This window comes from Martes martes (assembly GCF_963455335.1).
Source record: "Martes martes genome assembly, chromosome: 13".
NCBI classification, from domain to species: domain Eukaryota; kingdom Metazoa; phylum Chordata; class Mammalia; order Carnivora; family Mustelidae; genus Martes; species Martes martes.
The window spans coordinates 60,295,618-60,312,188 of NC_137901.1; the positions used below are offsets into that span (position 1 = coordinate 60,295,618).

Consider the following 16,571-nt stretch of genomic DNA (forward strand, 5'->3'; position numbering starts at 1 on the left):
TTACTTATTTATTTGAGAGCGAGAGTGAGAGAGTGCATGACCGGGGGTCAAGGGGTGAGCTGAAGAGGGAGAAGCATACTCCCTGCAGAGCAGGGAGCCCGATGTGGGGCTGGATCCCAGGACCCCAGGATCATGACCTGAGCCGAAGGCAGACACTTAACCAACTGAGCCACCAAGTGCCCCCATAAGTCTCTTAAAATTCATGTTTCAGATAAAGTATATGGTTAACTCAAATAAGTTACAACACGTGTATGTACTCGATAAACACTGAAATGTTATAAATTCCAAAGACCAAAGAATAAAAACAAGTAAAAAGATTAGGACCTGGGGACATTTAAGATGCCTACCTTCTAACCATACACTTCCGTATATAACCCTCTCAGACTTTCCACATGTTCCTTTTTAAGAAAGGCTCACATTTTACCTGTAAAAACTCTGGAATAAGCACATGTCATGATGCTCAACATCACTAGTCATTAGAGAAATGCCAATCAAAACTCTGAGACACCACCAGGGTGGCTACAATCAAAAAGACAGGCAATGACCAGCACTGGCAAGAATGTGGCAAACTGGAACCCGCAGACACTGCTGGCGAGAATGTGGCACAGCCGCTCTGGAAAACAGTTTGGTAGCTCCTCAAAAAGTGATTCAGCAGCACTATTTCTAGGTATATAACCAGAAGAATGGAACGTACATCCACACAAAAATCTAGACACCGACGTTCAAATCAGTATTATCTCTAAGAGCCAAACGATGGAAACAAATGATGGATAAAGATGTGGTCTAGCCACACAATGGAACATTATCCAGCCGGAAAAAGGAACAGAGTGCTGACACATTCTGCAACACGGCTGAACTCTGAAAACACTACGCCAAGTGAAAGAAGCCAGGCAGAAAAGATCACATGTTGTGTAATTCTTTTTGTATGAAATGTCCAGAATAGGAAAATCAATAGAAACAGAAAGTAGGTGAGGGGTGGCCTAGGGCTGGGGGTGGAGTGAGTGATTGCTAATGGATTCTTCTGCAGTGATAAAAATGATCTAAAATGAGACTACAGTAGTTACAGTGTAACCTTGTAAATACATGAAAAACCACTGAATCGTACACTTTACAATTCACAGATGAATTTTATGGTATGTGAATTTTGTCTCAACAAAGTTTAAAAAAACCTCATGGGGCAACCTGGGTAGCTGAGTTGGTTGTCTTTTTTTTTTTTTTTTAAGAGTTTATTTATTTATTTGACAGAGAGAGATCACAAGTAGGCAGAGAGGCAGGCAGAGAGAGAAGGGGAAGCAGGCTCCCCGCTGAGCAGAGCGCCTGATGCGGGGCTCGATCCCAGGACCCTGAGATCATGACCTGAGCCGAAGGCAGAGGCTTAACCCACTGAGCCACCCAGGCGCCCCTGAGTGTCTGACTCTTGATTTCAGCTCCAGTTGTGATCTCAGGGCGGTGAGATCCAGCCCCACGGCAGGCTCGTATTCACTGGGAAACCTGCCTGAGATTCTCCCTCCTTCTGCCTGCCTGCTCAACCAAGGGCTCACGTGCACGCTCTCTCAAACAAATAAATAAATGAATCTTAACAACTATAAAAAACCCAAAACCCACATACAAATAACCCAGAGGCAGAAGGAAGAGGGTGGGGTATGGAGGAAGGTTCACCATGAATTAATAATTGTTCCTGAAGCTAACAGGTGATGCATGCAGAGGGGTTCATCACACTATTTTCTCAACTTCTGCACATGTTTGAAATTTCCCACAATAAAAAGGTATAATTATACACTGAAGAGGCCCAAGGTGAGAGGTAAAAGTAAACTGGTATCTGGCAAATGTCTCTGACCTAAAGGACTTCTAACACACAGCAGGCTCTGTTCTACTCACCTGAAAACCCTGGAGTCAAGGATGCAAGTTTTCTGGCCAATTTCTCCTTTTCCAGGGTGCTGTCCAGTTTTAGTGGTCTGAGGTGAACTTTGAAAATAGAGGCTCTTCCTTTTATGTCAGGTGGTCCTTGAAAAATTATTTTTAAGGGGGGAAAAAAATCACAGTGAAACAGTCACATCTCTCCTCAAAAGAATTGGACTGAATCCAATGAAGATCATCTCACCAATAAAGATTTGCCTATCAAAGCGCCCTGGCCGCATCAGTGCTGGGTCTAGAATATCTGGTCGATTGGTGCCTGCCAAAATGACGACGTTTGTTGTTGTGTTAAAACCTAAAGAGACAATAACAAAAATGCTAGACTTAAAGCTTTAATAAAGCATCATTTTTCTAAACACAAATATGAAAGATTTTAATTCATATAACTATAATTGAGAATATGTTGTCCATTTTTTTTAAATGCTTAAAAAAATTTTTTTTAAATATACATTTTATTTATTTGAGAGACAGAGTATGCACCCAAGAGTGAGAGTGCATGAGTGGGAGGAGGGGCAGAGGGAGAGAGAGAAGCAGACTCCCCACTGAGCAGGGAGCCAAGGGCTGGGCTTGATCCCAGAACCATGAGATCGTGACCTGAGCTGAAGGCCAATGCTTAACTGACTGAGTCACCCAGGGACCTTCATCATTTTTTAAATATTTTTAAACCAGTGAGATTAGAGGCGACTGGCTGGCTCAGTCAGTTGAGTGTCAGCCTTTTGATTTCACCTCAGGTCATGATCTCTGGGTCCTGGGATCGAGCCCCACCCATGTTGAGCTCTGCGCTCAGTGCAGTCTGCTTGAGATTCTCTCCCTCTGTCCCTCCTCCAGCTTAAGCTCACTGGCTCTCTCTCCCCAGTAAGTAAAATTTTTAAAAAATAAAAATAAAATCAATACGATTAAATTTGTAAACAATCTGTCTAACCTCCCTGGGTCACGGGACAACCCAATGAATATCTGATGACAAGTATGGAACTCCACCTCCAACCTCTCAGCCAGGCTCACCTTGCTTGGTTCTACCAGCCACTTCGCAAATATCAATGCCTTGGCTATAGAGCCTTCACCCTCAGGACCCTGGTCCCAAAAGAGCTCTGGTACTGGTACCCAAAAACACGGCTCTACACAGACTGACCACCACAGAGCAAGGAAGAGCTCTACCTTCTTTGTCTGGATACAGGCAGACCTTGTTTTACTGCACTCCGCTTTCCTGCACTTTTTACATACTGTGTTTCTTTTCTTTTTTCTTTTTTTTTTTTTTAATTTGACAGACAGAAATCACAAGTAGGGAGAGAGGCATGCAGAGAGAGAAGGGGAAGCAGGCTCCCCGCTGAGCAGAAAGCCCAATGCGGGGCTCAATCCCAGGACCACCTGGGATCATGACCTGAGCCGAAGGCAGATGCTTAACCCACCGAGCCACCCAGGCGCCCCTCCTTTTTTTTTTTTTAAAGATTTTATTTATTTATGTGACAGACAGAGATCACAAGTAGGCAGAGAGGCAGGCAGAGAGGCAGGCAGAGAGAGGAAGAGAAGGAGGCTCCCCGCCGAGCAGAGAGCCCAATGCACAGCCCGATCCCAGGACCCTGAGACCATGATCTGAGCCGAAGGCAGAGGCTCTAACCCACTGAGCCACCCAGGCGCCCTACATACTGTGTTTCTTACAAACTGAAGGTCTGTGGCAACCCTAGTTTCAGCCAATCTATCAGTGCCATTTTTCCAACAGTATTTGCTCACTTTGTGTCTCTATCACATTTTGGTAATTGCAGTATTTCAACATTTTCATTATTATTATTATTATCATTATTTAAAAGATTTTATTTGAGAGAAAGACAGAACAAGTCCGGGAGAGGCAGAGGGAGAAACAGACTCCCCACTGAGCAGGGAGCCTGACTTAGGGCTCGAGCCCAGGAGCTGAAGGCAGACACTTAACCAACTGAGCCACCCAGGCACCCCATTTTCATGATTATATTTGCTGCATTGACATGTGATCAGTAATCTTTAATGTCACTATAGTGACAGTTTTAGGGCACCACAAACTGCATCCATATAAGTGAGCTTTATTGATAAATACTGTGTGTGTTCTGACTGTTCCAGCGACTGGGCATTCCCTATCTCTCTCCCTCTCCTTGGGCATCCCCATTCCCTGAAACAACAATATTGAAATCAGGCCAATTAATTACCCTACAGAGGCCTCAAAGTGTTTAAGTGAAAGGAAGAGTTGTGTGTCTCTCACTTTACATGAAACGCTAGAAATGATTAAGCTCAGTAAGGAAGGCACGTTGAAAGCTGAGACAGACTGCAGACTGAAAGCTAGGCCTCTTGTGCCAAGCAGTTAGCCAAGGAGTGAACACAAAGCGAAAGTTCCTGAAGGAAATTAAAGCTCTACTCCAGTGGATACACGATGACAAGAAAGCAAAATAGTCTTAATTGCTGTCATGGAGAAAGTCTGAGTGGTCTGGATAGAAGAGCAAACCAGCAACAATGTTCCCTTGAACCAAGGCCTAATCCAGAGCCAGGCCCTGAGTTTCTTCAATTCTGTGAAGGCGGAGAGAGGTAAGGCAGCTGCAAGAGAAAAGCTGGAAGCTGCCACAGGGTGGTTCATGAAGTTTAAGGAAAGAAGCTGCATAACATAAAAGGGCAAGATGAGAAGAAAAAGCCGATGTGGAAGCTGCAGCAAGTGATCCAGAAGGTCTCACTGAGACAGTTCAAGAGGCCGATGACACTAAACACCTTTCGATGTAGACAAACGGCCTCATATTGGAAGAAGATGCCGTCTAAGACTTTCATAGCTACAGAGGAGGAGTCAATGCCTGCCTACAAAGCCTCAAAGGACAGGCTGACTCTCTTGTTTGTTGCTAACGCAGCTGGTGACTTTACATTGAAGCCAGAGCTCACTGACGATTCTGAAAATCCTGAGGTCCTAAAGAATCATGCTAACTCTTCTTGTGCTCTAGAAATGGAACAACAAAGCCCGAGGACAGCACATCTGTTTACAACATGGTTTACTGAATATTTTAAGCCCACAGTTGAGACAGCAGCTTGGAAAAAGATTCCCTTCAAAATATTACTGCTCATAGACAATGCCCTGGTCACCCAAGAGCTCTGATGGGGACGTAGAGATTAATGTTGTTTCACACCTGCAAACACAACAGCCATTCTGTAGCCCATGGATCAAAGAGTAATTTGAACATTTAAGTCTTTTTTTTTTTTAAGATTTTATTTATTTATTTGAAAGAGATCACAAGTAGGCAGAGGGACAGGCAGAGAGAGAGCGAGGGGGAGGCAGGCTCCCCGCTGAGCAGAGAGCCTGATGCGGGGCTCGATCCCAGGACCCTGGGATCATGACCTGAGCCGAAGGCAGAGGCTTTAACCCACTAAGCCACCCAGGGGCCCCTAAGTTTTTTTATTTTTTTTTTTAAGATTTTATTTATTTATTTGACAGAGATCACAATTAGGCAGAGAGGCAGGCAGAGAGAGAGAGAGAGAGAGAGAGAGGAGGAAACAGGCTCCCTGCCGAGCAGAGAGCCCAATATGGGGCTTGATCCTAGGACTCTGGGATCATGACCTGAGCTGAAGGCAGAGGCTTTAACCCACTGAGCCACCCAGGCGCCCCCCCCCAAGTCTTATTTTTTAAGAAATACATTTTGTTGGGCTGTTGCTGCTATAGATAGCAGGAAGGAAGGAGGGATTCCCCATTAGGAACATTTGTGATTCATGGGAAGAGATCAAAATATCAACATTGCCAAGAGTTTGGAAGAAGCTGATTCCAAATCTCATGGATGATTTTAAGGGGCTCAGGACTTGAGTGGGGGTAGTAACTACAGATGTGGTGGGAATAACAAGAGAACTAGAATTAGAAGTGGAGCCTGAAGAGGTAATGAATTGCTGTGATCTCATGATAAACCTTTAATGGACGAGGAGTTGCTTCTTATGGATGAGTGAAGAATCTATTCCCGGTAAAGGTGCCGTGAAGACTGTTGAAATTACAGTAAAGTAAGGCACTTGCAGGCTCAGCTGGTAGAGCATGAGACTCCTGATATTGGGGTTACGAGTTCGAGCCCCACAACGGGTGCAGAGATTACTGAAAAACAAGAGCTTTTTTTTTTTTTTTTGCTTTTTTTTTTAATTTGACAGAGAGAGAGATCACAAGCAGGCAGAGAGGCAGGCAGAGAGAGGGAAGCAGGATCCCCGCTGAGCAGAGAACCCGACATGGGGCTCGATCCCAGGACCCTGAGATCATGACATGAGCTTTAGGCAGAGGCTTTAACCCACTGAGCCACCCAGGTGCCCCCAAAACAAGAGCTTTAAAAAAAAAAAAGTGGGGGGAGGGGCACTTGATTCCAGGGTCCTGGGATGGAGCCTGCATTGGGTTCTCTGCTCAGTGGGGAGCCTTCTTCTCCCTCTGTCCCTCCTCTTGCCCCACTTGTGCGCTCTCTCTAATAAATTTTAAAAATTGCCACAGCCATCCAGCCTTCAGCAGCCACCACCCTGATCGGTCAGCAGCTGTCAACACAGAGGCAAGATCCTCCACCAGCAAAAAGATTACAAATCACTAAAAGGTCACATAAGGGTCAGCATTTTTCAGCTGTAAAGCACTTTTTAATTAAAGTAGGTACATCTTTTTTTAGACACCTACTGTACTTACTAGACTACTGTATAGTGTAAACCTAACTTATATGCACTGGGAAACCAAAACATTCAACTCGCTTTATTATAACACTCTTTACAGCGGTGGTCTGGTACCGAACCTGCAGTTATCTCTGAGGAGTGCCTGAACAATGGCCAGCTCAGTCATATAAAGCAGTTCAATACTCAGCACTGTACTGCCCTCTCTGAGCACACAACAGCATTCATGTATCTTACAGCAGGGAGCATTCTTACATTCTACAAACTAGCTTTCCTAATAAAAGAAAAAGCTAACTAATGTGGAAAGATTGCTGCTCTCTTAAGAGGAGTATTCAAAATCTGCCCAATTTACACTTGTTTATGCATGGGTTTTCCTGATGTTTCAGAATCATAAATGGTTTTAAGAATGAGACTATCAGGGCACCTGGGCAGCTCAGCTGGTTAAGCGTCTGACTCTTGATTTCGGCTCAGGTCATTCAGGGTCGTGAGATCAAGCCCAGTGTCGGGCTCCCCACTCACAGGGAGTCTGCTCGAGATTCACTCTCTCTCCATCTCCCTCCATCCTTCCCCCACCCTCCACTTCATGCTCACTCTCTAAAATAAATAAATTTTAACCAAAAAAAAAAAAAAAGAAAAAAGAGGGGCACCTGGGTGGCTCAGTCAGTTAAGCATCTGACTCTTGGTTTCCACTTGGGTCATGATCTCAGGGTCGTATGACTGAGCTCCATGTTGGACTCTGCTTAACTCAGAGTCTGCTTGAGATTTTTTCTGCCCCTCCCCTCCCAAATAAATCTAAAAAATCTTAAAAAAAAAAAAAAAAAAGAATGGAATTATGATTCCTCTGTGGATCATTTCACCAATTTTTCTCTTATTCAACACCAGGTACAAACACCACCTTAATACCAATATGAAGTTATGGCAGGCTGCTAGGTAAGAATATTTTGCTATTATGTGTACTGGTACAGAACTTTTTTAAAAAGGGATATTTTGGGGCATCCGGGTAGCTCAGTCCGTTGGGTCTCTGCCTTCGGCTCAGGTCATGGTCTCAGAGTCCTGGAATTGAGCTCCGCATCGGGCTCTCTGCTCAGCCGGGAGCCTGCTTCCCCCTCCTCTCTGCCTGCTGCTCTGCCTACTTGTGATCTCTCTCTGTCAAATAAATAAATAAAATCTTTAAAAAAAAATTTATACTATCAACATAAGGATTCTCATTTAATTTTTTTAGATTTTATTTATTTGACAGAGAGAGAGAGCACAAGCAGGGGAGCAGCAGGCAGAGTGAGAGGTAGAAGCAGACTCCGCACTGAACAGAGAGCCCAATGGGGGTCAAATCCCAGGATCCTGAGATCATGACCTGAGCCAAAGGCAGACGCCCAACGGACTGAGCCACCCAGGCATCCCCTCACTTTAGATACGTGGAAAACAATTAGAGAGTGTAGTTTAAAGTATGGAAGACCTTCAAGATGGCAGTGGCTGGGTGGCTGACTGGCAGACAGAGGTGAAGGCCCCTATGAGGTAGAAGAGGCAGAGAATCCTCCCCTCCCCACTTCTCACAATCCCAGGAGCCCAGCAGAAGTGTTTTGTTTTTTGTTTTTGTTTTGTTTTAATGAACAAGTAAACCATACAAGTTGTCAACATGGGACGGAGATCTACATCATCCACCAAGAGTGGAAAATTTATGAACGCCACAGACCAATCCTGAAAAGCAGCCCAAAGAGAGAATTAAAGAAGAACAAAAACAGTGCATGACGGTAAGAGCTATAGCTTTGAAGTCGAAGGATCCCAAACGGGTTATCCAGGACATGGAGAAATTGGATGAAAGGGAGTTTAAGATTATTTATTTATTTGACAGACAGGTAGGCAGAGAGGCAGGCAGAGAGAGAGGAAGGGAAGCAGGCTCCCTGCTGAGCACAGAGCCCAATGTGGGCCTCGATCCCAGGACCCTGGGATCACGACCCGAGCCAAAGGCAGAGGCTTTAACCCACTGAGCCACCCAGGCGCCCCGGATGAAAGGGAGTTTAACCTCATGCAGCAACCACAGTTAAATGCGAAGGTGCTGAAAGACAAGCGTAAAGAGCTGGGTAAGACCTTTGAATATACTATTCTACGACTCTAAGAAAATGAGAATTCAGACATTTACAAAGAACTGAGAAAGCTAAAAGTAGAATATGAACAGAAGAGGGCTCAACTTAGCCAGTATTTTGATGCTGTCCGGAATGCTCAGCCTGTGAAAGTGGAGAACATTCCCTTCCCAGCTCTGGCACAGGCTCCTTCCAGCATCTTGATCCAGGACATTCCACTTCCTGGTGTCCAGCCACCCTCCATCCTTGAAAATACCTCAGCCAATGACCTCCAACATGGGCAGTTTCTATACTTCCTCTTCTCGGACATGATGTGCCAAGTTTACCCCTGGCAGAAAACCTCCTGCCCCCCCCAGCCCACCACCTCAAGTCTTCCCCAAGTATGGCCATAAAGGGGGCTTTGCCCTAGATCTTCCCCCTTGTAGGCAGGAGGAAGACATGTCAAATAGCCCTAAACTTGCTCAACGGGGTCATGATGATGAGGTTTCCTACAATAGTCAAGATGACCAGTATCCTGAAGACACGGATCAAGAGAAGCATGAGGACTGTACTGATGACAGTGACACTGAGAGATCAGATGGGGAGAGTGAAGCCGGTGAATCTGCGTACCCTGATGATGAGAGACAACAATGAAGAAAAAAAGTCAGGTCTGAGTTAAGATTTATACATAGGCCTGGAAAATCAAGGAAGAAGAAGAACACGAAGGAGCTGACCCCTCTTCAAGCCATGATGCTTCAAATGGCAGAAGAGGAAATCCCTGAGGGACAAGAAGCAGAAGAATTTTCCAAGGATGAGGACAAGGACGATTCTGACGATTCTGAAGCAGAAAAGCAATCACAAAAATGGCATAAAGAGGAATCTCTTTCTGATGGCACATCACCGCAGCCAGCCCTCCCTCTAGTCTGTCCCTCCTTCTCAGACCCAAGCACCTCCCATGCCAGGACCACCTCCTGGACCGCTTCCGGGAGCTCCTCCATTCCTGAGAGCACCTGGAATGCCGGGACTCAGGATCTTTACCCTGACTTTTGCCTCCAGGTCCACCATCAGGACAGCCCCCTGGCCCTCCCCCAGGCCCACCTCCAGGTTGGTCTCCTGGACCTCCTCCTCAGGGACCCTCATCAAGGCCACCTCCCCCTGCACCTCCAGGTATCCATCCACCAAGTCCCGGCATGAAGCACCCACCTTTGGTGCCTCCACTTGGACCTGCCCTACGTTGTCCCACCAGCTCCTTTGCCGGGCTCCCCCCAACTTGATTCAGCGACCCAAGGTGGATGATACAAGTGCAGCCACCAATGAGAAGAAAGCCACGGCAACCATCAGCGCCAAGCCACAGATCATTAATCCCAAGGCAGAAATTATCTGATTTGTGCCCACTGCGTTGAGGGTACATCGGGAGAATAAATTTGCTGCTCCTCAAAGAAAGTCAGAGGATGTGCCTCTAGCCAAAGCAGCTCCCAAATCTGGTCCACCTGTTCCTGTCTCAGCACAGGCTAAGGATGATATTTCTGAAGCTTCCATGAAAGGGATGGAAGAGCTACTGCGACAGCTTTTAATGCCGGAGCAGGTTTCTGTTTGCATCAGTGGTTTGGGGAAAGAGGTTCTTACTACACTCAGTGAAAGAGTGACTTTGACTGTTAAGGTATTCTTAAATTAAACTTTAGGATAGTTTAAGCCCTAAAGTTTAAGCCCTGTTCAGAATTTACTGCACCTACGAGAGGATTACTTCGTTCAGAACGGACTGGTTATTGAAGCAGTGCTAACATCCTCTCCCTCTCATACACCGTTTTCATCCTGTTTGTTCCCCTTTTCCAATTCTTTGGAAACTTGTGACTGAGGGGAACCTTGTTATTTATTTCACTCTCTTCTAGTGTGTGGTGGGCACTGAGGTAGCGATTTCTGAAAAAAAGTTTATTGCACCCCATCTTGCCTTCTGTGTTTGAGTCATTTTAATATTTTCTTGTAAATACTTTTGTGATCCATTAGTGAAATGGACCGCAATGTCATTTCCTAATACAAAGCAAGATATGTAGAAAGAAAACATGTAGGGGCACCTGGGTGGCTCAGTGGGTTAAAGCCTCTGCCTTCGGCTCAGGTCATGATCCCAGGGTCCTGGGATCAAGCTCCATGTCAGGCTCTCTGCTCAGCGGGGAGGCTGTTTCCCCTCCCCTCTCTCTCTGCCTCCTTGTGATCTCTGTCTGTCAAATAAATTAATTAATTTTTTTAAAAAAAGAAAGAAAACATATAATGCTTTGATTAAAATTATTTCCCTCTGACCTACACTTTGAGTGTTTCATGGAATAAATGTTCTACACCAAGAAAAATAAAATAAAATACGAAAGACTTGAATATTCACCATCCATCTCCACGAGCAGCTGATTGAGTGTGTTCTCCTGCTCACTCTGCCCCCCGAAGTTGCCTCTTCCTCTTTTCCTTCCCACGGCATCTATCTCGTCAATGAAGAGAATGCAGGGGGCGTTCTTGCGAGCAAGGGCAAATAAGTCTCGGACCTGGATAAAAATATAAACACTAGAGTCACTTGACAAGTGAATATTATTTTCCTCCTACTAAAATAAACATCATGCTTCCATCTAATAGGAAATATTTTTGTTAACATACTATACTGTACAGTACATATTTAAAAAGTTATAAGCAAGGAAGTGGCAAATAAAGTTGGTAGGTAACTGTCTTAAGGTAAGCAAACATTATTTCTACAGTATCGTAAGATACTGTATATATCATAGGCACTAACAATATCTGTTATTTTTATAGCAGCTTAATACTACACATTTTTGCCCTACAAAGAGATTAACACTGTAGGGGCGCCTGGGTGGCTCAGATGGTTATGCCTCTGCCTTCAGCTCAGGTCATGGTCCCAGGGGCCTGGGATCGAGCCCTGCGTCGGGCTCCCTGCTCAGTAAGGAGTTTGCTTCTCCCTCTCCCTCTGCCATTCCCTCTGCTTGTGCTCTCTGGCTTGCTCTGTCAAATAAATAAGATAAATAAAATCTTTAAAAAATAAAAAAAGATAATGCTGTAGAACTGTAGACTTTATATTCAGATTAAAAGTTCAAACTACTCTGGGGTTTGCATTTCATGCCCAAGGCAGCTGCTAACAAGCAGACACTCACTAACAGATCTAGGCAGTACACACACACACAGCGAAGGCAGTGACTGAGCCACACCCCCATAGGGATCACCCCGCAGCCTTAGACAGTGTCCCGCCCTCAGCCCTGCTGTTGCTGGAGCAGGTGTGAGGGCCCCCGCACCTATATTCTGTCCTACTGAACATGTCCCTTCAGGCCACTAGTTCAGGTGGGTTGAAGGAATGGCTGCCCCCACACCTTTCCACCCGCCAAGAGTTCTGTTTCAGAAACAATCTCCTATGCCTCACATTCCTCTTCCCCTCACTCACCAAAGTCCAATTCTCCCCATCACCCTTTCCTCCCTGGACTTCCAGGTTTTCACAGCTCTACTTCTCTGAACATATCCTCTAGGGTAACTCATGTTACCTAGGCCCTCCCCCACTCAACTCCAGATATGTGATCAATAAGCCATCTCACACTCTTTCCTAAATACTTCCTTCACCCTCTTGCCTAAATTTTAATTTGGCTGACCCTGCAAAGCTCTCAACTGGAAAGGGTTTTTGTCTTTCCTTCCAGGCCCGTGAGAGTTGAAGTCTACCTCATATGCTGTGACTACTGCCAAAATAATTCTGCTGGAAAACCCCTGCTCATGGACGTTCTCAATATGGGGCAGAGACATTACCCTCCTGGTTATAGTACTCCCTGGGCCTGATTTCTCCCTTTTCCACCCCACCCCCACTGGACATTATTTTCTCAGTGGTTCCTGGTTGGTTGGTCCCCTGAAGCACCTATTTCAATCACTTTCTGTTCCGCTCTGCCACGGCCAGCACTGCCAAGGTTTTCCTATACAATCAGCTTCCCAGTCTACTCTGACCCCCTCCCATCGGTCTGGCCTGCTCATGGGTTCAAGCCTCTCTGACGGCCAGCTCCTCTTCGGTCTCCGCTCCATTAGATTCACTGCTTTCCCACCACCCACAGCTCCTCTCCTGTCGTCAGTCACCCCCAATGCTCCGGCCCATATCAGATGCCACAGTCCAACATCAGCAACACAACACCTTCAGACTCCCCTAGAGCTGCTTGACAAGACCCATATGAATCTACCTACTCTACCTAAGATGCCATCAGTAGTATGATGTATCATTAACACATTTGCCATTAACTGAAAAAATTAAAATTAAAAAAAAGTTTTTTAAATGCTGCCAGTTGATGACATAACACCTGATTATATGTTGTATCCTGATGTCTGGAAAGACAACTATGATAGCACTTTACCCCTCCTAGGTGTTTAAAAAAAAAAGTTGAACATTTAATGAAATACACAAGAGGAAAAATTTAAGTGCTGCTTTAAAAGTTAATCCATACTCACACTTCCTGATTTCAAAACTTACTATAAAGCAATAGTAATCAAGACTGCGGTACTGGTATAAAGACAGACATACAGGTCAATGGGATAGAATTGAGAGTGCAGGTGCTAAACCCATGTATCTATTCTTGGTCAAGGATGCCAAGACCATTCAATGGGAAATCGTCTTTTTAACAAATGGTGCTAGGGAAACTGGATACACACATGTAAAAGAGTGACAGTGGACCCTCACACTTTATGCCACATTAACTCGAAATGGATCACAAACCTAAATGTAAGAGCTAAAACTATAAAACTCTTAGACAAAAACATAGGAGTGAGTATTTATGACCTTGAGTTTGGTGACAGATTCTTAAAAATGATATCAAAGTCTAAGCAATGGCAAAAAAAAAATTAAAGAATGGATACACTAGTCTTCATCAAGATTAAATGCTTTTGTGCTTCACTATCAAGAAAGAGAAGAGGCAAACCACAGAATGAGAGAAATTATTTGCAAATAATGTATCTGGTTAGGATTTACTACCCAGAATATACAAAGAACTCTCACAACTCAATGTCAAAAGACAACCCAATTAACAGACTGCACTAGTTTGGGGCAGGGTCATCATTACCAACTCCATATTTGGGGGGACGCTCAGGGGAAGAGTGTGGAAGCTGTGCCATTGTAACAGAACAAAAGACTTACTCTAGCTGGACCCACACCAACAAACATCTCCAAAAACTCAGATCCACTAACGGTGATGAAAGGGACGTTGGCTTCTCCAGCTGTGGCCTTAGCTAGCAGTGTCTTCCCAGTGCCTGGAGGACCGGTGAGAATGGCACCCTTCAGATATAAAAAAGGAAAGTATCTTTAACTAGAATTTCAGACAAGTAAATTGCATATCCGCAGGCAATTCTGAAATATAAATCTGTCTATAAACTCTACTGACATATACTAAATGTTCTTTAAAACATCTGAACTATGGCAAAACATTTTTATATTAGTAAGAAAAGGATTATTTAGAGACATTTTAAAAACTTAGTAAGTGTGAAATCTTAAATTCTTCGCCTGTTTTCTAAGACTTTTAGTGTTGTTTTTCCAGACCTTTAGACTTAGGCTGAATATCTACTAATAAACCAACTGAGGTTTACTTAAGTAAGTCAAGGAGACACAAAACAACACACTCCCAAATTACATTTTGCTTACTTTCTTCCCTTTAACATTTTACAAATGAAGTAAAAATCTAATGACTAATTGTGAACATAGTTAAAAAGAGAAAATGTGCTTGCTCGAACAGCAGCATTATTTAAGCTGTGGAGATGCTTAGGTACGATGCACACAGGTACTAAGAAACTAACAACCAATTATAAAAATTATCAAATATGATTTTTTTAATCCATATAGGTAGGACATGGAAATCATGATTTCCTTTACAAAGGATTCCTTTAAAGGAAACTTTATTAATGGATTTTTTAAATAATGAAGCATTCTGGATTCTTTTACTTAAAGACTGAGCCTGGCTCTTGGAGTACAAAGGTCAGTAAGCCCAACCCATCGTCAGCAGTCCTCGGATGGGGGGAAGACTTGAATTAGTGTTGCCTATCTCTTCTCTACCAAATCCTGTGTGAGTTTGAGTCTAGGTGCCACACACAGGCAGAGTGTGCTCAGAGTTGCTCAGGGAGAGATAACTGGGTGACAGCAGGGGACAATGTGCTTTCATGCACACTTGCCAAGAGATGGGTTATCTAAATCTGACTGGAGGAACAAAAAAGGCAAATCAGGGAAGGCTTCCAAGGGGAGAGAACACAAATCTTTCCAGGTATATACACACTGTATTGCAAGCAGAAACATTTCCACAGAATAAATGACCTGAAAAAACCCTGGAATAACAAGCAAAGACTGGTAAGATAGAAGGAGAATAACAGATACTTTATCCTAAGTCATCAAACTTCACAAAATTATAACTTTAGAGATCAAGAAGTAATTCAAAAGATTTTTGGGTTAATCAGTTGAAAATAATCTTCTGAAAGTTCACTTTACCTTTGGGATTTTTGCTCCTAGATCTTGATATTGCTTTGGGTTTTTCAAGAAATTCACAAATTCCATTATCTCTAGCTTGGCCTCCTCGCAGCCAGCCACATCTTTGAACTTCACATCTATTTCATCCTTCAAGACTTTGGCAGTGGTTTCTCCAACACTGAAGAGTCCACCCATCCCCCGGCCTGTCCGGCCAATCCCGGCAGGCCCTCTTCGGATGGTGTAGAGTAAGAAAGCGATGATGAGCACTGTAGGCAACATGCTCAGGAGAAACGAGCTGAAGGAAACCACACACAACACTGACATGTTTTTAAGTCTGTTAACCTTTGGCTTTGTAAATGTTTTGTAAGATATACTTTTTGATAACTGCTTAGGATATTAACTGTATAGATTTTCTATTTTTAGAAAAACTGAATTATTCTAAGATTTTGTCTAAGGCACGAAGAGAACCTTAGTGCCTTGATACCGCTGATGTAGAATTGCAGAAGATGAGACCGAAGATAAAGCTGTTCTTTATGCGATGTCTACTGAGATTTTCTTTCTACCCCGATAATCACCATTTATACACAATACAGACCTAACTGTAATTTACTATCATTATATATACAGCTCAAAAACATTTCTTTGAATTACTTAAAAATTTTAACATTTTTAATATGATCTGGTGTTAGCTTGGGCAGAAATTCCAGTTCTCTTATTGGAATACATTGACTTATTCTAAAGAGATGTCTTCCAAACATCAAATCCTTGCCAAGTTAACAGCAGATCAGCTTCCAAAGTCCCGTGTACAATGGTGACAGCTATCGCCTGATGAGTGCTGTGCAGCTTGTTCAGACTTAAGAGCCTGATTCCCGGGGGAGCAATCACTTGTCCTTCAGACTCGTGCCTGCTCTGGACGACCCTGCTCAGAGAGGACGTAAAGCTGGGGGATGCCTTTTGCCTTAGTAAATTTCAAAACAGTCATGGGTAAGGATTGTACTCGTATCGGTTAATATAAGCAATTTAGCTGAACTTACCCAAAGAAATTTGGGTCAAAACCTTGTAGACCAGTTAGCTCAAAAACAAAACAAAAACCAAAACCAGGATCTACTTTCTAAGTTTTCATTTTTTTACACTAGTTTAAATGCCCCTACAGCAGGCAGTAAGAACCGTGAAAACTACCTTTGGTTTATTTCTAGAGGGCAAAAAAATACACACTGACAGTAAAAGTTTAAAAAATGGTGCAACAAAACTTTCTGTAACATTTCAGCAGCAAAGTTAACTGATCATACAACAGCCCTGGCGGCTAAGTGACACAGCCTATGTGAAACCACCCCGATAGCTATGTGGATCTAAATAATGGAGGGAAACTAGGTCTGCAGAAACTGAGACGTAAGAAAGTCTCTAAAACAGAGTAAACATCAGCTCGATTAGCACACTAGCAATTTGTTTTTCTGCTCTTTTACATATTCAGAAAATTTAAGATTTCTTTCTACTTTTGCTCTTGAACTGGTAACTCC

At 43.7% G+C, this 16,571-nt stretch overlaps 1 protein-coding gene and 1 pseudogene across 2 annotated transcripts in view; one reads left to right on the forward strand and one right to left on the reverse strand.

The window, feature by feature from the left end:
- AFG3L2 (AFG3 like matrix AAA peptidase subunit 2) overlaps window positions 1-16,571 on the reverse strand; it is a 47,618-nt gene that overhangs the window by 13,851 nt on the left and 17,196 nt on the right. Inside the window, exons 8-12 of the mRNA XM_080821023.1 lie at window positions 15,076-15,349; window positions 13,741-13,878; window positions 10,966-11,119; window positions 2,102-2,209; window positions 1,879-2,004 (exon numbers count right to left, since the gene is read on the reverse strand). Of these exons, the coding sequence (XP_080677149.1) occupies window positions 1,879-2,004; window positions 2,102-2,209; window positions 10,966-11,119; window positions 13,741-13,878; window positions 15,076-15,349 (800 nt within the window). The remainder of the gene's footprint in view (window positions 1-1,878; window positions 2,005-2,101; window positions 2,210-10,965; window positions 11,120-13,740; window positions 13,879-15,075; window positions 15,350-16,571) is intronic.
- On the forward strand, window positions 8,168-9,975 carry LOC308353929 (WW domain-binding protein 11-like; annotated as a pseudogene). The gene is made up of 3 exons: window positions 8,168-8,387; window positions 8,564-9,758; window positions 9,838-9,975. The product of its transcript is annotated as a WW domain-binding protein 11-like (transcript).